The 23,332-nt window shown below is 37.6% G+C and overlaps 1 protein-coding gene across 4 annotated transcripts in view; it reads left to right on the forward strand.

Annotated features, from left to right (window-relative positions):
- The window catches only part of LAMA4 (laminin subunit alpha 4), a 107,799-nt gene extending 84,867 nt beyond the window's left edge, over positions 1–22,932 (forward strand). For all 4 annotated transcript variants that reach the window (XM_062572630.1, XM_062572631.1, XM_062572633.1 and 1 more), the window contains 15 exons: positions 1,224–1,355; positions 2,430–2,572; positions 5,947–6,082; positions 7,184–7,321; positions 8,899–9,032; positions 10,306–10,470; positions 11,190–11,343; positions 12,004–12,197; positions 13,803–13,992; positions 14,866–15,021; positions 15,476–15,635; positions 16,665–16,795; positions 19,409–19,502; positions 20,439–20,558; positions 22,291–22,932. In XM_062572630.1, the coding sequence (XP_062428614.1) occupies positions 1,224–1,355; positions 2,430–2,572; positions 5,947–6,082; positions 7,184–7,321; positions 8,899–9,032; positions 10,306–10,470; positions 11,190–11,343; positions 12,004–12,197; positions 13,803–13,992; positions 14,866–15,021; positions 15,476–15,635; positions 16,665–16,795; positions 19,409–19,502; positions 20,439–20,558; positions 22,291–22,436 (2,193 nt within the window). In that variant the 3' untranslated portion in view covers positions 22,437–22,932. The remainder of the gene's footprint in view (positions 1–1,223; positions 1,356–2,429; positions 2,573–5,946; positions 6,083–7,183; positions 7,322–8,898; positions 9,033–10,305; positions 10,471–11,189; positions 11,344–12,003; positions 12,198–13,802; positions 13,993–14,865; positions 15,022–15,475; positions 15,636–16,664; positions 16,796–19,408; positions 19,503–20,438; positions 20,559–22,290) is intronic.
- Positions 22,933–23,332: the final 400 nt, after the last annotated feature.

The raw sequence follows: 23,332 nt of genomic DNA on the forward strand, positions 1-23,332 counted from the left end.
CATTTTTTTCCAACCAGAAGATTACAGAAATTTTTGTGATATACGCACTTTGTATGTTATGGTGGAAGCTGTGATCAAGTATGATATCAGCCATTGAAGGCCATGCCTGTTGACAGATGCCTTCAGATAGACTGTTTAAGCAGCCCCTCATTACTCAATTCGGCAAGGACAGCTCATAAATGCTCTGAATGTATTCCTTGTTTCATTTTCAAGTTTAAGCTATTCAAGAAAAATGCAAGCTGCAGTTTCACTAAAAAAGACTACATTAAAACCTAATTTTACTACTTTAAGTAATGACTTCTGAGGGTTGGATAATTAGTGTCAGAGACAACAATTCTTGTCTTGCAGATTTGAGAATTATTGTTCCCATGTCTCCAGTAGACATTTACAATATGAACACCAGAAAAGAATGCAAACATTAGCATTAACAGCATCAGTCCAGGTGCACAGCTGCTGTAAACTGTGCTTTCTGTTTCTTTATGTTCAGATTTGGAATGAGACTAACTCTATGCTACCGATCTTGATTTTAAGTATAACTTGATTGCCTAGTTCTCCTCTTCCTTTCTCAAGGAAGATTCAGCTCCATGAAGATTTCCTAAAATAGAGCTCCTATTTTTAAAGTTTAGGTCACTTGGTCACAAAACAGAAGCCAAACAATGAGACAAGAACAGTCCAGAAATGCTGAAATCAAATTCAGGATACCAAATAAACCATAGCTACTGCCCAGCCTTCAGCAAATATACCGGTGCTGATCACGGCTGTGAAGAGATACACTCTGTACTATCATAGCAGTGCTGGCAGAAGCTTTTACTGCAGACATAGCCATTCCAGCAAAATGCTGTTTTCACCATGAAGTATAACTTCATTCAGGGCATGTGGTTTTATTTTGCCCATACATAGAGGTATTCACATTAGGAATACTTTGCTGGTAAAGAATATTGACACACTTGTGCTACTAAATATTATTCCTATAGACAGTTTACCAAGCCACCAAATAAGCATTGTTTATCAACCAATTATGTGTGTGAATGTATATACATATATTGCAAGTACATATATAACCATACATACAAATCCAAAACACAGTATTCTAGTTTTGCAAACAAAAAGGCCTCTTCGAAGTAGCACACTGTTCCTGATAAGCATCAGCCACTCTGATTACACTGCTTAATTTCACTACAACAATCACAGTGCTTTCCTGACTGCTGTTTTGTTTTACACAGAGTATGTTCTTCAGTCTAGAGATGCACAATGGTTTCCTGTACCTTCGCTATGACTTCGGCTTCAGTACCGGCCCTGTTCTGCTAGAGGATTCCATGAAGAAGGCTCAGATTAACGATGCCAAATTTCATGAGGTAGAGATGGGGTTATAGTCACCTCATTTGGCTAACTCCAACACAAGGCAGGAATAGTTTGCTCCAAAGCTAATTAGAAGAACACAAAGATGAGGAGCCAGGCTGTGGCAGGCGCAGTAGGCTGGGCAGAACAGCAGACTGCGTAACTACCTTGCATGTGAAAGATCACATGCCCCTCTCACCAACACAGCTGGGTGAAGAGGAAAAGCTCTCTCTGCTTCCTGGTAAATCAGCACTTGTGGGCAGATTTTATATACTACTAGCCAGGTTATTGACTGTACAGGCAGGGGACACTTTACTGTGGGAGAAAAGGTATAATAATTAAAAATGAAACTATACCTAGAAAACCTGTATCCTTCAATCATACAGTTCTCCACAAAAACACGTCACTGTTAACTTGATCACCTTAGCTGTTACACATTGTGTTACAGTAAGTATTGCATTTCACATTTCAGACAAAGGGAGATTATTCAGCTATCCATCTTTTATATGTGTACAGTAATTTGGGGGCTTTGTAGATCAAAAATATCATGTTGCATCTTGTTTTATGAGAATTTGCTTTAAGCCAGTGTAGCTATAGCAGCAGCAGTAAAAAACTCCAATAGTGGCTTGCTTCACCTGATATTTATTTGGTATAAATTCAAAAGTCTGATCTATAAAGCTACAGTTTTGTTAAACTTGCAGAGCAGAATTAAGCCTTTTATTCTTTGACAATAAAAGAAGTATTTATAAAAGTATGCCTATAACTTCCTATTGGATAAATCAAGAAAACACCCTGAAATTAATGGAGTTGATCTCCTTGCATCAGTGTAGAATTTGACATAAGTAGTTTTGTGCAGGTCTGGACATAAGTGAAATATTTTGTTTTTTAGAGAAATTCAGACATCAAAATAAGCTCCCTACTAATAATTGTGGTCAGCTCTTCCTAATTTACAAACAACTTTTTTGATAAATGGGTATTACTGTTAAAGCTAAAAAACATAAAGGTACAATCAGTTGTGCAAAATCACCATGACAATTTTAAAAATATGACATTTTGGAAACTTAAATTTAAGTACATATTTTTCTTTTCAGATTTCTATTATATACCACAATTCTAAGAAGATGATCTTGGTAGTAGACAGGCGACATATAAAAAGCATGGACAACGAAAGAACAGCAATGCCATTCACAGACATCTACATTGGAGGAGCGCCTACTGAGATCTTACAGTCCAGGTTGGTTTACAACCAGTATTCAATCATTATTGTCAAGCAATCACTACATTTAAGTAATGTTTTATGACTTGTGCCCAATGGCTCACAGTCATATTTTCCCAGTCTCAACACCTTATGTAAACATAACCCCTTACACACCATTCTAATTTTCTCTAAGAGCTCTGAAGCACCAAGGATTAGACATGATTCAGGACAACTACTCGTCTAGCTTCAGTAAGGGTAACAGGAATTGCTGTCTTCTTAAAATAAACACTTTCAAAGAACACATGCCTATATAGAAGCACTATTCCTCCTTACCATGCACAAAATGATCTTTGTAAAATAGAAATGCCTTAGCTGAAGGATCAAAGTCCTTTACCAACTGCATTTTCAAATCTAAAGATGGTATTTTTCCTACCATTCACTTCAGTTGTAATCAGTCTCAGTTTCTCTCTAGACTCAAGTTAGCTAGCTTTACATGGGTGTGGGAAAGTATTGGGAAGAATAGAAAAATTCTCATTTTCCCATCATACCATTTGATAGAAGCCAAGCTTAGTCTCAGCAGACTGTATAACTTGCATTTCCTGAAATGGGAACCCACTGGACTAAGGTGACACAGGGAGAACAGGCTAGATGCTTCAGATGCTGTTCTGACATGCCATGCACATTGCCTGAGTGAGACAGCTAAGCCATCATTTTCAGAAGGACTCCAGATGCCAATGTAAGTGTCACAACTCTTAACAAAAAATATGGTCTCTCTTTGAAACACCTTCTATGTTAGAAAATTGAAGATAGTAAATGTTGCACAATAGTTTCTAGGTATTACTGGTAAATCCCCTGAAAACTTATTTTGTTGTCAGGTTAACTGGCTGAATCAATAAATAATGTCACAGATACAAAACATAGATGAAGCTTTTATGATAAGGACAAACTTCCTATAAAGAAAAGTGATGCCTTCTTTGAATATGCAAACAAAATGGTGGCAAGGGAAAAACAGGTGATACAATTTACGCAGCCTCTTTCTTTATAAAGGTCAGTCATACAGAGCTATTAAGAAAACTACTGGGATGGAGTGAGAAAAGACTCCAATGTATTAGAAAGCAGCTAGGAAAGATAAAACATAGTGTAACTCTTCAGTTTTCACATTTCAATTTTTCAGTATAAAGGATGTAGAGCACATGCCCAAAGGATCTCTGCTAAGGCTGGTACTGAATGTATACAGTAATGATCTATAAACAACAAAGGATAGTAAAAACTTCCTTGGTAAACTGAACCTAGAGAAAACTGAAAAAGTCCAGAAGGACCTAGAATATTAGGCAAATGTGCAGTACCTGCCCAAATCATTGGAAAGTTAAACTTGTTCACAGATGTAAGATACACAATGAATCATATGAATTATGCCTGGAGTTTTCAAAGTGAATTGTGGTCATTTTGCAAAATAACCTGGAAGATACTTTCAAAGCAGGAAAAATAGCTGTGCAAGGCACAAGTGATATCAGAAAAAAATCTGTAGACAATATGTAACGGTCTACATGTTATGTTTTAAATATGTTATGTAAAAATGTGATCAATCATAGTACTTAGAAGTTTTTAAGGAAGTGACTTATGCATAGCTACACCTTTATCTTGGATATTGTACTCAGCTTTCATTCTAATGACAAGGGTGGACAACAAAAAGCCAAATGGTCCAAAATGGTCCAAACCTGGTGACAACATTCCATTTGCATCAGGAACATAAGTCTGTATTAGAATTAAATCATCTTCTACTGATATTTGTACTCCCTTTTTCTAGAGAGATTTACATTCGACTGACATTGGGGGGCAGAGGCAGAAGGAAGAATTAGCTGTAGTGATAGAGAAGGAGTTTAATTTTCCTTCAAAACAATGCATTTTCACTCACTTCTACAGCACATGCCTCAACTGTCTTTTTCCCAAATAAATGAATCTGGAACCACTGTTACATGTTATTTTTCTCCCATCTCATTCAGTGCAAAAAAGCAAAGTGCTACGGAGAGCTAGGAGCACTGGGGGCTGGGAATTGTAAGGAACAAATTCATACGAAACCTTTCTTTAGTTTTTAACCTATCTTCCTTAGTTCCCATTGCTCCTAGAAAATGTAGTTCCTTAAGTCGGTGCTATTTAACAAAAAGGCATGTTTGTGGTACCCAGCCAGTCACATGGCCAGTCAAGTACAGTTTAAACTGATTGACTGATACCCCACATCTTGAGTCAAATCCCACTGGAGAGGAGCCTTCTTGTTGATTTAGCCTTCATGCTGATTTCACTGAGGAACAGATTAGGCCCTCATAGTGCTCATCCTCTCACCTGATTTCAGATATGTATGTCTATACTATTCCACCTGACGGTCAGTTTAGCCAATGTAGAAAAATAGGCACTTACAGAGCCTGATTCATCTGCCATGTTGCAAATCTCTACCTCACAGTGAGATAAATCATGGAAAATTAGTACAGAAGTAGATGTCAATACTGTTGGTATCATCCTAATTGAGGTGAGAAGAATCCCACTGCTAAAGTTCCTGCTACAGAAAGTGCAAAGACTGTCCACAGAATAGCCAGGTGAAAACTCACATTCACTCCTTCACTGTATTTGTTTCCTGGTTATCTCCTCCACTGGGATCCAGCAGATCTCATGACATTTCCTGGCCCTACCACAGACCACTGTGGATAGGCAAGTTTCTTCTTTTGCATTGTGCAGTATAAGTACTTTGAGGATAAATTTCATCATGTTTGCAGTACGCTGTAATGTTGTGCTATCCTGGTGAGGAGTTGAGTAGAAAAATGCAGTGAGCGGGAGCAGTTGGGATACACTGCTGTGCTCTCTACCTCAAACTTGACATTAAAGGGATTCTGCAAGCCCATCTACTGCTCTCATTTACAAATTTATAAACCTATTCATCAGCAGTCAGAATTTACCCTTACTTCCTTGACCTCTGTTACTAATATTTGTTATAAAATAGAGATCCAGCTGCTTCCTTCTCCATCGGTAATGGAGATTACCAATAGAAGCAAGAGAAAACTAAAACATAACTTTTCTAGAACAGGAAAAAATGAAGACAAAAATCCACTGGTTTTCATCCTAAGTGGGCAGAAACCCACTTAAAAATATGCACTTTAATTTCAATATCTGTTTTTACCTTCTTAAAGTTATTTCATATATGGGTCTCCTTTCTGATTTCTCATGTTCTCAGTATCTTCACTCCTCATAGCAGATAACATGATTTAATAGTTGCTTTACATAAAGATGTAGGAACTGGGCTCTAGTGAAGCAAATGATTAAGGCTCTTCCAAGTTTTTTTGAACACTTCAGCCATAGAAGTATATGCAGGAGGGCAAGAGTTATTTAACTGCAACCTGTTTGACACTGTTTTCCAACAGCATCAGCTCACATCTGGCAGGAAGTGTTGGCTTTAAAGGCTGCATGAAGGGCTTCCAGTTCCAAAAGAAGGATTTCAACTTGTTAGAAGAACCAGGAACCCTTGGAATTAGCTATGGGTGCCCAGAAGACTCACTGGTAAGCAGAGCATCAAGTGTGAGCTAACAACAAAATTTTGGCAATGGATACGACCATAAGGTCAATATTTACTCCAAATAATGCAAAGTAAAAGTCGTCAACCAAGGAAACTTCAATGCATTAATTGTGATTTTTTATTTAGTCTGCTGACATGCTATCCAATTTTCATCCTGAATTGCAGCACTAGATGTTTTACTTGATAATCTTGTATCTGAAATTGCTATGTGAAGGCTGGATCTGACATAGGCTGTGCGCTGTATTCTGAAAGCAAATGTTCCACAGTAATTCAGTTTTTCTTTATGAAACCAAGAGAATTGTCCTCAAACACTTCCTAATACAGTTGCATGACGTGAAAAGGACAGCAAGATATTGACCTTCTAGATGAGTTTTCCCTTTAAATCAGTCTAGTCAGCCCTCTGTGAAACACAGTACAACTGCATGAACACTGATGGAACTGCCATTTCTTTTCAGATCCCCTCTATCACTCACTATTTACTCATTACAATACAAGGCCGGTAATTCTAAACTGTGTTCACAGTTTTTATCCTGTAGGTATACCTATCCAAAGCTATGTTGTCTGTGAAGAGGAAGCAGCCCACCACTTGTAGAACTGATCAATTCACTGAACACAACTTCATCAATGAATGTGTAAAGGAAGCTAGCTGCAATCTGTCCTGCTTCAGGCTTGCTTTTCCTTCTGAGGCTGAGGACTATGCCCCCCACCACCATGGCCCAATACAAGCACTCAGTGTTGCATGCAAGCTAACACATTTCACATCATGATGGTGACTCCGTGCCACACTGTTCAGAGACGGGCTTTAGTCCCCTCTGTTTATAGTCTTCACGCTCATTAACATCAGCAGACTTAGGATGAGCACTGGAGTCCCTAAGGAAATTGAGAAACATTTGGCTTAGTCTAATTGGCTACACTTTGTTAATACTTTCATGACATGCAAGGGGCAGTCTATATGTTAGGTTAAGTCAAGCAGAAAATATTGAAGCTTTATAAAAGAACTGAACTGACTACATCTTTAAAAGAAAGTCTCCCTTTTTATTAAAAATGTTTTCTACAGCATACTTGTAACTTTATTTAATTCGCAGATGTCCCGCAAAGCATATTTCAACGGAGAAAGCTTTATTGCATCAAGCCAGAAAGCGTCCCTCTTTGGTGAATTTGAAGGAGGTTTTAATTTCCGGACATTGCAGCCCAATGGGCTGCTATTCTATTATTCTGAAGGAGTGAGTATACATTTCTTTACAGTTTGTGTTGTTTTAGTTTACCCTTGGATTGTTTCCCAGAATACTAGGGGAATAATGGAATTTTTCAACTCATGTTTTAACAATGGAAAAAGTAGTCTAGAATACAGAAGCATTCAGTGATGGCCACATTTTTACAGTTTGCATTTGATCTACAGATGAAATCCAGCTATGCCTCGATATGATTTTGATGCCGAGAAGAGAATTTGATCACATGCCTAGAATTAATATGCATCCCTTTGTGCTCAATAAAATCCACAGGATAGAAATGCAAAGTAGATCTTGCAGTGTGCTTAGCAGCATTGCAATCCCAATTTGGACCTGTAGGTGCTACCAGAGCATAAATAATATTAAGGGACTGATATTTTCCTACCAGAGAAAATCTCTGGAAGCAAAAATGAATCAGAGAAAGCTTGTTTGGATTAGTGGGATGATATTCTCAGCAGTACTGAGTTGACAGAAATTAGTCAGAAAGCTATTTTCAGATGGTACTTAAGCCTCCATGGATGACTGGAAAAAAAATGTGCTTTAGAATGGCTCTTTGCAGCTATGGGCAGCAGGCCGCACTAACTGCTCCTGTTAGAGGTGAGAGATGGGCAGAACGTGGAGTCACACTCCCAGAATGGTGAGTGAGCGAGAGGGATTCTGCAAACCTGAAGGCTCAGACTTGCATCTGCACCAAGCTTAAGCTCCAGTGACAGGAACATTTGCTACCACCCACAAACTCTATTCTGCCATCCTTGCAGATCACCAGTAATGCAGCAAAGAAGGCTGTAGGAGACCTATATCCACTCCTGAACTTTTACATTTTAGTCTGGAGCATTACTATATATTGAAATAAGTCACTATGTCAGTTATCCAAGCTATTTGCATAAATGAGGCAGAGCCTGAAGTATAATAGTGTTTTCTTGTATCACCTTACACACCACTTCCGGTTTCAACTCAAGCTCTAAGCCTACGAGATGCCAAGTGCCCTATTTAACAAATGGAGAATAGCTATTTAGCACTTCACAGAATCAGACAGCAAGATTCCTGTGACTGCGCAGTGACAGTGTTTGTTCTAATGGAACAGATAATATTCCTGTTTTATGGGGCTGTGATCCCATATGCCTGATCCAGATAGAAAATCATATCTCTAAGACCATTTTGAATGACTGAGTCTGATCAGAGGGAATTAGGAAAAGAAAAAAAATAGTATTGTTCTTATGAGAGCAGAGATCTAACAGTAACAGCTGTTCACAATACCATAACAGGGGTACCAGACAAACAAATCAAATATAAACATCATAAACTACTAGATGGAAGGAGCTCATGTGACAGATGTATGAGACACAGTCAGCAGCAGAATTCAAACTTAAAGAACAGCAAGAATATCAATTATAATGCAATCATCTCCTTTGCTTCTCCATCTATCACTCTGCAGAGAAAGTAAAACTGGGGAAAACAGCAAGAAGAAATATGTTTCATTAGAGCAAATAAATACAACAATTAAATGCACTGGACTGTCAACTCTTCCGGTGTTATACATGCTTCTGAAGATGCTTTTCTCTGTATTTCAGTCAGATGTGTTATCCGTCTCTATGGACAGAGGTGCTGTCGTTTTAAATGCAAGTGGAATTAAAGTTCAATCATCAGACCGAAATTACAATGATGGAAAAAACCATTTTATCATTACTTCTGTCACACCAGAAAGGTAAAGTGGTCCAGCACCTTTTATTCCCTACCTTTAGAATATAGATATTTCTTGTAAAGAACTCGTTATCATTTAATATTCTTGTTCAAAGGGATGTTTAGGCATTTTTTCACTGATTTTTTTAACTGATTAATTCAGTTTTAAAAAATAAACACCAATCACGCCAAACTGACGTGATTGAAATTTGGCCTGCTTGGCCTAAAGATAAGATGCTAGGAATTTTTAGTAAAACTAAAAGAAAAGAATAGTGTTTTTCAAAGCTTAGCTCCTGTTTGCCCTCATATCATAGAATGGTAAGATTGGAAGGGACCTCCGGAGATCATCTAGTCCAGCCCTCGGTGTAGCCCATACGGGGATTGAACCCGCAACCTTGGCATTAGCAGCACCACATTATAACCAACTATGAAAGAAGTTTACTAAGCCTAAGGGTCATTCTTCAGGGTTTTTTGGTTTTTTAAAGCAGTCCCAAATTAAGCATTGAATCATTTTACTGTTGCTTTCTATGTTAAACATTTTATTAAAAGGTCAAAGAATCAAAGAATCTTTCTTTTAGAATCTTGACTATGCAGGTAAAAAGATCATTCTGTTTCCAAACTGAAATGGAGGCTTGTACATATGACTTCTGACATCCAAGAAACACAGCTTGAAAAGCTGCAAGCGCAATACAGTGCCTTGGAACAGTGTTGAGAACTGTCATATTTCCCTGAGAGTTTTGAACTCTTAATTTGCCAAAAATCAATGCCTGGTGCTTCAGATAATAGGCAGTTTCATATTAAGGCAATAGAATCCTTCCTGATTTCTGCAGCAGTTGGTTTGCTTGTTGCAAAATGAGATTAGGCAAACATTATTGTATAGCTAAGACATGAATATGTTTTGATAGAAGAGAAAGAAAAGGGGATGGGGACATAAAGAAGAAGGATTGGCCCATGCTTGTATCTCATTTTCCGAAACAGTGCTTCCATGCATTTACTAATGATCTCTTTGTTTATGTATCTTCGCTGAGTGGACTGCAGTTTTCGAGACTTCAGGATTAACTCCAGGATATCATATCATGACATCTGTTGGCCTGTGGACTCTAGGTTGCTAGTGGGCTAGTTGCACTATTGCTCGTTGTGCAGCTGGAAATGAGATGTTCGCATGACTGTGAACATTACTATTCAGTGATTTATACACCGACCCTGACAGCACTTGTGGTGTACAGAGTAAGTTGTCTAATAACCTGCATGGACTTTTTATAAAACTAGTTTACAAAATGGACGTTTTGTCCTTGCAGATATGAGCTGACTGTTGATGACAAGAAAGAAAGCAAAAAGAAACCAGCTAAGGACAAAGCAGGGAAAAGCCCTGACAGTCTCAAGAAGTTCTATTTTGGTGGCTCTCCCCTCAGCATGCAGCAAGCCAACTTCACTGGCTGCATAAGCAATGCCTACTTCACTAGGTACGTAGCATCCTCCCAAACACATTATCAGGCAATTGATGTCTGACAGCTCAGACAGTAACTACTCTGCAGAATTGATTTATTTGAACAATAAAAATATTTATCTCATTTTGTGAGGCTAGTCAGTATATGTGAATACCTTTCTTACCTTATTTGCCATGAAAACTGTTGATGCAGACCTCCTAGGTTAAGAAATTGTTGAAGTGGGAATAACTGTTGACGTAAATCAGCTTTCAGTACTGCACCTGCTAATGCCTTTTGTGCAATGTATAATTTGAATAGCTGTAATTTACATTTATATTATGTAGCTTGCAGCTCTGCCTTTGAAACAAAATGATACTATGGCATCTCACAGAAGCTGTTGAAGTTAGGAGTTTGGTCAAGTGGAAATGGTCTGAATTTGTTGGTGTTAATCACTTCACAAAATACTCTTACATGGAAAATTTTGAAGTAAATTTGCTGCTGCAGATTCTGACTCTGTGTTTATGCAAGCATGAATATAACAGACAGAAGTAGTATAGGCTTCCCATATCATCCAAACATTATCTGATTAATCTGTATTTTTAATCAAGGATCCAAGATGAAAAAAGTCCATCAAATCATCATTTAAAATACAAATGTAAAATTCTGTGATTTCTATGAAAACCATTGCAATACTTGCAAACAGCTGTTCTTTGTGCTTTTCAGTCAGTCCATCATATTCCCTCTTTGAAACACAGGTTGGATCGAGAGGTTGAGGTGGAAGATTTCCAGAGGTACTCTGAGAAAGTTCAGGCTTCTTTTTATGGGTGCCCTGTTGAATCCCCTCCAATTGCTCTTCTCCATAAGAAAGGAAAAAACTCATCAAAAGCCAAAGGAAATCGTAATAAAAAGGTTTGCTACAAATTGCTAAAGCATCACATTAGAATTTTCCAGAGCTGATATATACTATGTCATGATTGTAAATTCTCCAAAACATGTTCCAGAATGTACCACTTGAAGAATACTTCAGCTATAACATAAGCAAAGGTCTTCATCCCTTTGAATATTCCATCACTACAAATATCTGCCCTGATCTGATCTAGTCTACACTTGCATCATTCTGTCTCATCAGAAATGTAAAACACATTTTCCAGCATCTTTGAGAAAGCATTGTAGAAAGAGCCTTCTTTGATTTCTTCTATAGCCTAAAGGCAATAAGCTTACTTCTGTTCTCAGCTACTTCCATGTGGCTCTATTGGATACAACTAGCATGCATTAATATAAAATGAGGGAAAAAAGAACTCTTCCAGCATGCAGAACTTACGGTCCAAGCATGTCCTATTATGACTATAGTATATGCTACATCATTGAAAGCAGAGAGGAAAAGATTCAAACAGGAAAACTGCAACACAACTGAACTGTAATCATGTTAGCTACACAGTTAGGAATTCTTGGAACCATTCATTTTTTTTAAGGAAAGCCTATATTGCTAGTTTATATACAAATGATATTGCTAAAAAGTATGTTCCATCTTACTTAACATTTCTGGTTCATGGTTCTCTTTGTATGAAGGTGGGAAGAGATAAAGACAAGATCTCACAGGCTTCAACTGGCCTCAAAAAAGTGTATCAAGAAATGAATATGCACAGAGACCCTCAATGCCACCTGCCTCTGAATCCCAAGGCAACTGAACACGCATATCAGTTTGGAGGAACAGCAAACAGCCGACAAGAGTTTGATCACATACCAAAAGATTTCAGTGAAAGGTAAAGGAACTTTAGAAATAAAAATGAAATACATTGGGGAGGGCAAAGTAGCATTTGAAAGGAAAAAAATGACATATTTCTCCTCTTAGCCTGACATTTTTTTTTTTTTTTTATGTATTATATCTACGGCAAATGTATTTTGTGTATTATACCTGAGGCAATTTTTTATATACAGAATTTTTTAGGATATATTTGAAGGTATTTCAGCTGAGTCAGAGTAATAAATTGAATATGTTTCCAGTTACATCCCTTTTGTAGACTCTTCCATCTACATTGTATATTAAGAAAATGAGTTTTCTTGCCCATTTGTATGAAGGTTTTAAGGATGTCCGTTCTATATAAGTAGTGCACCACTGGTCTCTTTATGCAAAAAGTACTGGCAATCAAGCAGAGCTGAAAAAGAACATAATAGTTCACCAAGAAATAAAGCACAGTTTTGAGGACCATGGCAGATGTTTAAAACTGCTTGGGAATCTACATAGTGCAGCAGGACATAAAGCCATGAAAACTATGTCCAATTCAAGCTATAGTGGAAATACAAGTAATTAATTATGAGCCCAGCTATTCTGGTTATTTAATCCTCAGGCTCCCACAGGATAGGCTGTACGGTATCTTATGACCACCAATGGATCTTAGTTTAATACCTTCCATGAAAGACTACAAATTCAACCAAGTATTTTCTGGAGGCATACCAGACCACTAACTCAGAAAAGAAGAGTGCTATTTCCTGACTTAGATAATAGAATCATTACATTTGTTTTACTTCAATAGTGTTTTACTTGGGGCAATCCATTTGAGACAGAAGAAGGAAAATGCAAACTCTAATATGTCTGTTCATCTCTACAGGATATATTTTTGCTATAAGTGCTATTACAGCTTTGTTATTGTAGTATTTATTTTAAAAAACAATGACTTGTGATGTTTTAAAACAACTTCTGTTGGCAGGGACTAAATGTGCACATGGAAGGTATACACTGCAATGGAACATGTCTAGATCGCTCATATAATACCAGGAACAGAAGCTAAGCTAATTAGGGGACCTGACAGGACTAACCAGTTCTGGCACTGCCCCACACAAATACAGCTTTGCCATTTTTTAGACCCAAAGCAATAGTACCACTCAAGAACTCTTCACTGTTCACACTGTGTCGAACGGAATCAAAGTACATGGCAATGTTGTCTTGAACTTCATGAAAAACGACTAGAAAGCAGAGCCTTAGCAATAAGTCTAGAGCAACACTAAAGATGTGTGAACTGTCAGGCTTCCACTACACCAAAGGAAATGTTAAAAAGTCCACCAACATTGCTTTTGACAGGAATCGATACATAGTGTCCATACTGTCAGTTACTGGTTATCTGCATTGATTTTATTTACTCCAGAGGTTTTGGTTTATTTGAAAGTAAGTTCCTTGTAAGGTGGCTTTTTCTCTAGCTTTGACTTCTACTCCAAAAAAACAGTAAGGAATGCTTCCCAGAAACACCATTTCCATAAAGGACATCCTTACCTTCCTTAGGCTGGTAGGAAAACCTCAATCTTCCTCACTGCAGGTGGACTTCTGTCAATTATATCTGCTCTAACGTTAATATTGTGTTTTTATTTGCCAGAGCTCAGTTCTCTATCAGTTTGAAAACTCACTCATCTCATGGCATGATTTTCTATGTCTCTGACGAAAAAGAGACCAACTTCATGGCCCTTTTTGTTGCTCATGGCCGACTCATTTTTATGTTTAATGCTGGTCATCAGAAGATAAGGATTAAAAGCCAAGAGAAATACAATGATGGTCTTTGGCACAATGTAAGTAGAATAAAGCAATCAGTAGGAAGACGCATGCTTTAAAAGATGTGGTAAAGATGCTGCTGATTTGACAGCTCAGGGAGTTTTCATTCCTGTGCTTATAACCACACCTATGTGTTGAGAAACTTCTGCTAATACTTTTAGATCTTCCGTGCAGAATTTTACTAGGTCATTAACTAGGGATAGGAGAGTTTACTTTGTAAATCAGTTATAAAAATCTAGCAATTCCGCACACAACAGCTAATCAGAAATAACAGAAGCAAGCAGAACAGTAAAGCAATAAAAATCAGATAGGAAGGAAAGGCTAGGATATTTCTTTTAGACACATTTATTTGAACTGCCTAAGCAAGAGGCATAGTTGTCTTAGGGTCCCTCTGTAGTCCAAGAAAATTAAGAAAGAAATTTAGGGAACGAGATGATTTTTCCTCTGTAGGTACCTATCTCTCCTCCTTGACTACAGAGGAAATCCAGTTACAAGCTCCTAATTTAGGCATTTAATTGCTTAAGCACTTAAACATGCTTTAAAGCAGGTTGGATGAATCCAAACCATATGACTGGGGAAGATTGAGAACTGTAAAAGTGTAACAATGAATAATATTTGTGAATATAAGATGGGCAGATCTCAGTAGATCCTGTGAGACCTTAACTACCTGCCTCATATGACAAAATGGTAAGATAGAAGTTGTATTATCAAATTTTTATATGAACGCAAAGACTGAAAGTTGTACAGCAAATTATAATTAATAAAATAGGCTTGTAGCGTATGACTCAGAGGCTTTTCTCCTCAGATTTCTTATCTTCTTCCACTACAGAGTAGTGTTCCCACAGCACATGAAAGTAATCTTCCGGATTTCTTTTCTCCTCCCTTTCTAGGTGATATTTATAAGAGGAAAAAATATTGGTCGCTTGATAATTGATGGTCTCCGAGTATTAGAAGAATCTTTCAGTGGTAGTGCTAATACTTGGCAAGTCACTGAACCACTGTATATTGGAGGTGTATCTCCAGGAAAAGCTGTGAAAAATATCCAGGTAAAGTAGACACCCATTACATCACTACATAGCTCTATGTATAGCTAACACAAAAGTTGACTCTAGGGGTGAACTGAAGCAAAATCAACTCCACACTGAGTAGCGCTCAGCTCAGTTCAAGCGGACAGTGGAAGTGTATTGGGCAGACTCGCAGCAGCAACCAGAAAAGCCAGTGGTCCTTGAGGAACAGAGAAATCTTAGTCACATTCAACCTTAGATATCGAGACAGGTAAAATTAGGTGAGATCAATTTCACACTCACTTCTGAGGTCATCTGAGAGACACAGAGCATAAGAAAAACACCTGTCCTGCTTCTCTTTTCTGGATATAACTCAAAATCGATACACCAGAGAATCCTGGCCTTAGAGATCACAAACAAGCACAAATTGGGGAGAAAAGGGTTTCCTTCCTTCCATAAGCAATTTATCTACTAATCACGCTTTTTGTTTCCTCAGATTAACTCAGTCTACAGTTTTAGTGGTTGCCTCAGCAATTTACAGCTCAATGGAAGATCAATTACTTCTGCTTCGCAAACATTTAGTGTAACACCTTGCTTTGAAGGCCCATCAGAAGCAGGAACATACTTTTCATCAGAAGGAGGATATGTTGTCCTTGGTAATATACTACTGAATAAATGTATCCAATAATAACACCTTAGTCTTATTTACTGTACTTCACAATGGCACATGTAACAGATGTTGTAATTTCATAGCCTGTGAGCTCAAAGGACAATTACATACAGATCATTATTATGCTAAGCAGGTGATGCTGAGAGGTGAGAATGTCACCATGAAACTAGATAAATGGTTACATATGTGCATGTATATACACATATGTACATATTTAAGTTAATTAGAATAATTTCACAGAGGAATATGAAAAAAATTATTGTAGAAAAATGCAAGCCAATAGGGCTAAAACCATGCATAGCAACAAATGGTCACCTTTAGTCTTTAACTAAGAAAACAATATGTGATTCAAAAATCCTAATGAAAGGATTTCTGTATGTCTTGACACTGAGCAACAAGACAGAACACATCTTTTCCATCATTTAAACCTGCTGTGTTCCAGGAAGTGTTTTATGAGCTTTTTTGGTCACAGAGGCTCTGATCTGAATAGGAAAGGAAACAGAGAACCCTATCCATTGGTAACACCAAGCGGAACTACACACTGTTTCCAATTTGCTCCCTGGCCTGCCACCAGATAGAAAAAGTGGGTTTCTACTATTGAATCATCAAATCTCAAGTGAACTCCCACTCACTGTGTAAAAACTGCTGAATGCCAAGCAAATTGCACAATATGAAACTGCCTAAAAAAATACACAGAAATTATTTTCTGCTTTCCATCACATTGCGGAGAAGTATTTTTTTAAAAAAATGCATGCTGTTTAAATAATGAGAAAAATAAAGAAGCTATTATTAATACTTCAAGGCAGCAGATTAAACAAAAGTGGGAATGTGTCACGTATGATGATGCACCATACTATCTATTCAAGTATGTACACTGGCACATGTTCCAATAGTTAGAACAGGACAAATTGGTTCCACCTAGGGACTCTGAATTTCCATTTTGACTTTGAATAGATGTCTGATTTCATCATTAACTCAGTACAAAAAGAAGAATGTTATTCTTTTCTCCTCACAGATGAATCCTTCAGTTTAGGCCTGAAATTTGAAGTTGTTTTTGAAATACGTCCCCGAAGCAGCTCAGGAATTCTAATGCATGGTCACAGCGTGAATGGGGAGTACTTGAATATGCACATGAAAAATGGACAGGTATAACGAAGGCCACATTCCTTCCACTATTTTGTCTGGTTCTTCTATCTACTTGGACTCTGTGCTATATGCAGCTTTTGTCTTACAAATTTGCCATTACTTGATTCTTATTTCTCTCCTAACTATATTAAATGCTTAGATTAGGCAACCTACATACTTCTTTTAATATACATAAAATAACACCTAGCATACAAAAAGATCACTTGGCTGGTACTAACAATAAATATTTAATGTGTAGGTGAAAAGAAGCAGGAGTGCTGACACTTTGTTGCTGCTCTTTCATCTACACATTAAAAATGTATAACAGTTACAAGTAAGGTGATTTCATTTCTGCCTGACGAAATTTTATTTCTTGCATGTTAAAAACAAAATCTCAGTTGCTCTCATTGTCTTCTTGTTTTAACACGTGTGATGAAGAAAGTGAGAGAGAAAGAAAGTTCTGATTACCTGTTGATACAGTTACTAAAGCCTCTGGATTTTTGTAAGGCTTTGAATTGAATGAGAGTGGTTTGAAATGAACTTTTCAGATTGTTGTTGCTGTTGCTATCTTATGTTCACTGTTAAAATCTGCTTCTCTTCATGGCAGGCATTATACGCACACAGTAAGAAGCTGTAGTCATAAAAGATAGAACAAGCAAAGGTTTGGAGCAGGAAAATAAAATCTTTTTCTCCTTTTTGAAGAAAAAAAACCTCAGAGTATAATAAAGTGAATGGGCAGTGTGGGTGTTCTTAATTACTACAGTGCACTATCCAGCACCTGATTGTCAGTGTCTGCTCTGGGCTAGAAATAAAGAACCTTGAGGCATCCTGTTACCTCTGCTACTGGGACAGGAACCTACAGTAGAAGCACTGAATGGACATTTTAACAGTAGTGAATCATCCCATCCTAAAGTAAGCATCTGATATAGGTGGGATGAACTATCATTCGGAGAATCTATTGCTCTATAAATCCCATTCTTACAGCTCTAGCTAGTCCCTGGTATATTAACAGAGAACTACTTAAAACCACAGTGCATCTCTGTGTGTCATCGCACACCTGAAATTTCTATTCAGTGGTGCCCAGCAACAGGACAAGAGGCACTGGGCACAAACTGAAACACAGGAAGTTCCACCTGAACATGAGGCGGAACTTCTTTACCATGAGGGTGACAGAGCACTGGAACAGGTTGCCCAGATTGGTGGTGGAGTATCCATTTTTGGAGATGTCAAAGGCTGTCTGGATAGGATACTGTGTAACATGCTCTAGCTGACTCTGCTGGAGCAGGGGAGTTGGACATGATGGTCTCCAGAAGTCCTTTCCAACCTCAACCACTCTGTGATTCTGCATGATATATACACAACCGATTCAGCATAGCACTTCTTACATAAAGATCTGAAGAAAGCTTTGCATATGCAGAGCTTGTCATTTTTTTCCAACTGCATCAGTTAGTCTAATAAAAGATAACCCTTTTTCTCTCAAACATCACTTCTAGCATAATGTTTATGGGAGTCACAAACAAAATTCACCATGGAAAAGCAGATCTCCCTGCTTGTCACCAAAACAGGCCTGACAGTTAGCCTCTTAGTATGCATCCATGTTTTTATCATTAACTGTCTGCTCTCTTCGAATGCATTATCAAGGACCTGTTTTGTGAAAGCTTTTTTGCTGAGCAAATAAGAATGATCATCATCTTCAATTCATTTTTAAATGCCTGTATCTCTATCAGTACAGCTTAACTGAGTGATTTATTAAGGAGTCACTTTCCCTCATGATTCTGTATTTGCTTTAACTGCTTCAATAGATCTTGTCCAAAGATAGATGAAAAGGAAGATGAGGATTATTTTATTTTTGCTTGCTAATACCTTTGTTCAAAAAGCTAAAACATTCCTTAGCTACTACTGTGTTAAAACAAAGATTCTCTAAAATCAAATATAAGCTGTTTCCTTGTGTCACTGTCAGTCAACAAGCTGTCAACATTGTAAGGGACAAAGTGATTTGGAATTCTCTAACAATCGTCACTAGGAATCCTGTGCCCTGCAACAGGGCACAGCACTGCTCTGCCAGTGCTATGGCAGTTTCCATCAAGAAAGATACTCACCCATGTAATTAATGCAGAATTCAGAGCTAGGTTCATTTTCTAGCTCTGCCACGGATTTCTTCATGAGCTTGAACAATAATGTAATAGTCATTGCTAAGTCCCCTACCTATTCTTCTGTCTCATCTAGTTGTTTAAATATACAAGAATAAGAAAACATGGCTGTTTCTTATTAAGAGGCTAGCAAGATGCCAAATCATCTGAGGCCTCTAAACACTAATTTAACACACAGGAAATTATAAAGTTGCTCTTCTGGAAAATTTGAGTGAAATTAGCTGTTATTTTTTGAATGAATCTTTTCTTGAACACTCTTCCCTAAGTTCCAATCAGAAATATTGCAAAATGCTGAATCTAAAAAAATTTCAAATTAGAAAGGTGCTTTATTTTAATGATTTTTTTGATAATTTGCATGAAGCAATGTTTTCCTATCACTAATATACTAGACATATTCTAAGTAGGGAACATAGCATCAGGACAACGGTAGATAAAAAGAGAACAGGAGGGGTTTTACAATGACAACAACATTATTTTCCTCCAGGTTACTGTGAAACTGAATAATGGAATCAGGGATTTTTCAACTTCAGTGACACTGAAACAGAGTCTCTGTGATGGCAGATGGCACCGAATTGCAGGTCAGTAAAATATGATCATTCCCTTAAGAAAGGTAACAGAGCCAAATTCTCCATCTTCTGCTATCCATCTCCATGGGCCAGCATACTGGGAATTAGAGTCATATTTTTAGTTACTTCCTTTCATCTGTCAGGATGCAAGTTTGTTTCTTGTAGTGCCTTTAAAGATGCAATCCTTGTCCTCCTCCAAACATAGTGACTGTAGAGTTTCCTGGGAGGACAAACATAAGTTCCTGTCAAGCACAAATGAAGATGGAAGGTCTTTGTTCACAGAACATGGACAGCCTAGGTGAAATGCTGGCAACCCTAAGTAGTATGCCTGATGATATTCTCCTTTCCCCAATTTGAGGTTATGTATATTGATAGAGCACAATAGCTACAGGGAGATGCTGCCTTTAAAGGTCAACTAACAGGCCAGGTCTGGAGAGTCCCTGCCTCACAGTGCACAACAGTCAGAATTTTGTCCCTGTCCCAACAGCCATCCTTCATTCCTAGGTCTCAAAGTCAAAAAGTCTATCTGAGTCACAAGTACTTGAAACTCCTCCAACTTCCTTTCTAGAAGCTCACTTCGGATGCCTCCCAGCATCATATCCACAGGAGACATCAATGCATATACCATTCCCCCATGCAGTCTAGTTTCTTTCTGAAGGAAACTCAGGCACACAAGCAAGGAGGAAACCTCACTGCATTCTCGTAGGCCCCCTGAATGACTTGGAGAATAGGATTATGCAGCACACCTAGGCCCTGCAGCCTAGACACAGTCACAAACAATCAAGAGCCTCACTCAGAAGGTCAGAAGTGACCTTGCTCCTCATCTTGCATTGGCCGTGCTCTGTGACAGGCTGACCACATACCAGCACTCAGATCAAACCTGTCTGTCATAAAACCATCAAAAGATACTTTTTATGACAATTTAATCTCTGATCCTTCTTGTTACAGTTATTAGAGATGCTAACGTGGTGCAGCTGGATGTGGACTCTGAAGTCAACCATGTGGTAGGGCCACTAAATCCAAAGGCAATTGACCACAGGGAGCCGGTGTTTATTGGAGGTGTGCCAGGTACGTTTTGGCAGCTTTATGGTATTGTTCCCAAATTTCAACACTGCTTTCACAGGAAACATAGAAGCTTTGTTCTCACTTCAAAAAAAGAATGAAACATGCATGCTACTCATGTGAACAACCTGGTATAATTCAAAGGCTCAGGAAGAGCTGATCAGAAATGTTCTGTCTCAAGTTATCCAAGAAAAAAGCCCTGCTTCATTGAAATTAAAATGTTCACATTTGCTGGAGGGTCAGGTACAGAGTCAGTAAAAAGTCAGCTTGCTAGAAAAATTCACTTTTTTTCCCCCCACTTTTCTTTCCAGTAAAGGCTTAATGTTTTTTAAAGAACTTTTTTTCTTTTTTTCAATGGGTTTGGAAAATCAGTGTTAGTTGTAATTGAAGTCTCAAGGTTTTGTTGCTGGTAGGCTGCTTTCCTCTTCTCCAAGCAATGGCTTCTTTGAACACTGTATAAAACATGAAGATTCTCATTCTGACTGGTGATTTCTATTGCACAGATGTCTGCTAATGTGAATTTGTGACTCACAGACCATCTGTGTAGCGTGGGCCAAGATTACCACATTTACTTCCCTTATTCAACAGACAGAGCTACTCTGTTGGGGGTTCATATGCAAACTGTAATCAACACTACGTGATTCATTTTTTAAGTCATCTCCTGCACATTTCTCACTGAAAACATGCAACATTATTTCTCTGTGCCTTGCATGCCAATCACGAATAGCTCTAACAATCCAATTTATTATATTGCTTATCTTGGATTAGTGGCTTGAGTGCATGATGTTCTCATCCATCCCACACTACCAGGAGGAAAAACAAGCCTAACGGGAATCTTAAAAACTATGTGCCTGTATACTCTTTAATTCCAAACTGGAATTTTATTAGGACAAAACTCTTCCCAGAGAGGTAATATAAAGTGCTAATTACAAATGCTGTTCCATTTCAAAATAAAACTTCCTGATTCTGCATTAATTATAGAACACTAAAGCAATGCCATACATTGGCTCCATAATACTATTATCACCCTGGCACGGAAGAATCCTAAAATGAACTTCACAACAGCAATGATATTACACTAACTAATACCATGTAAATACAGTAGACTAAACAAAACCTAACAAATCATACACAGCTAACAATACACCTAATGTTTAAAGAAATTACAAATATGTAGCCTCAGATTCATCTACTCCATTGTTTAAAAGAGAATGTACTGTCCAAAAATGCAAGATTGAGCCTCTACTAACCATGTGTTATCAAGAATTTTACTTAAAGGTAGATGATTTTCCCTGCTTACTCTAACTGCCTCTAGGACACCAGCACTAGTCCAGACATTTAAAAAGATTCACAGAAGATGCAACAGAGCTGCACCCAGTAGCACAGAGAAACCAAAAGGAAAAGCCATGGAAGATTCTTATCATACATATGTATTAGAATGCAGGCACGAGCTTTCCTTTAATATATGCAAGCTGTTCAGTGGAACAAAAATATCTTTCATATATTTTGCCTCTTTGAAAAGCTGAGTACTCTAGTGTCTGAAGTAACCAAACATTTTTTATACATTTTGAACTTACTTCAATGTTACTGATGGACTGATCACATGTAGGATGTAGCATGGGTTCCTGAATAGAATATTGAATTGCAATTGAGGAGACTCAGGTCCCATTACCAATTCTGCTACTGAACTGATTCTTTTGGTCATCATCAGCTTTTTTTTTTAATTTGTTTCTTCCAGAGTCTCTGCTAACATCCAGCCTGACTACACGCAACTCCTTCATTGGCTGCATTCGTAACTTCATGATTGATGAAAAACCAGTGAGTTTTAGTAAAGCAGCTTTGGTTAGTGGTGCTGTAAGCATCAACACATGTCCAGCAGCCTGATACTGCACTGCATCAACACTGCAACATTTCTTAGAGCAGAGAAGGAAAAATAAACCAGAAGAAACATGTTCTTTTCTTTACCAATGTGGGGGAAAAAAAAAGAGGTATCTCATCAAGGATCCATTTAGTGAAAGCAGTATATTTAGGGTCACTTCTAATGTTTATATGCAACCAAAAATCACTGACAAGTAAAGAACTGTTGTTTCTGCAGTTCTCTTATTATACCACAAGAGTGAGCTTTACCATTTCTTATAGAGTATGCTTGGCCAGGCCTAAAACACTGTTACAGGAAAATGTAATTATAAAAAAATGTAATTATAAAAAAAAATTTTTTTAATGGATTATAATAGAAATTAAAATTATATTAAATATGCTGCTTTCAAGATAGATCCTGTACATCATTTCGTTTGATACCGTAGGCTATCCTTTGTTTACCATGAAAAGATTTGCTAATACACATTGAAGAATAAAGCTAGATAATAGACTTTCATTGCAACTAACTGTGTTCAAGGATTTTTTCAGTCTTCCATTCAATTCATGTATATATTCTTCAATTAAAATGAGGAGCAGAGATGATGCTGATTATGTAAGCTTATAAACAATGAAAAATTAGAACAAATTTAATTCCACTTCTAGCACTTCTAGATTTCATGGATATATTCTAGCATTCTACCACAATGTGAAGAAAGGATGTATATTTTTAAAACAAGCACTTTAAATGTATAACTGGCCACTTAACCTAGACAATTTTAAAACAATAACTGCCCAATTAGGAAGGAATAGCAGAGAGAAAATTTTATATTTCAAAATTTCTAGTTACTGATTATATTTTTTATCTAAATTTATCAAAATAAATAAATCAAAGCACCAAACTCAAGAGCTGATTGTGATCTCAT

Source organism: Rhea pennata, chromosome 3 (assembly GCF_028389875.1).
Source record: "Rhea pennata isolate bPtePen1 chromosome 3, bPtePen1.pri, whole genome shotgun sequence".
Taxonomy (NCBI): domain Eukaryota; kingdom Metazoa; phylum Chordata; class Aves; order Rheiformes; family Rheidae; genus Rhea; species Rhea pennata.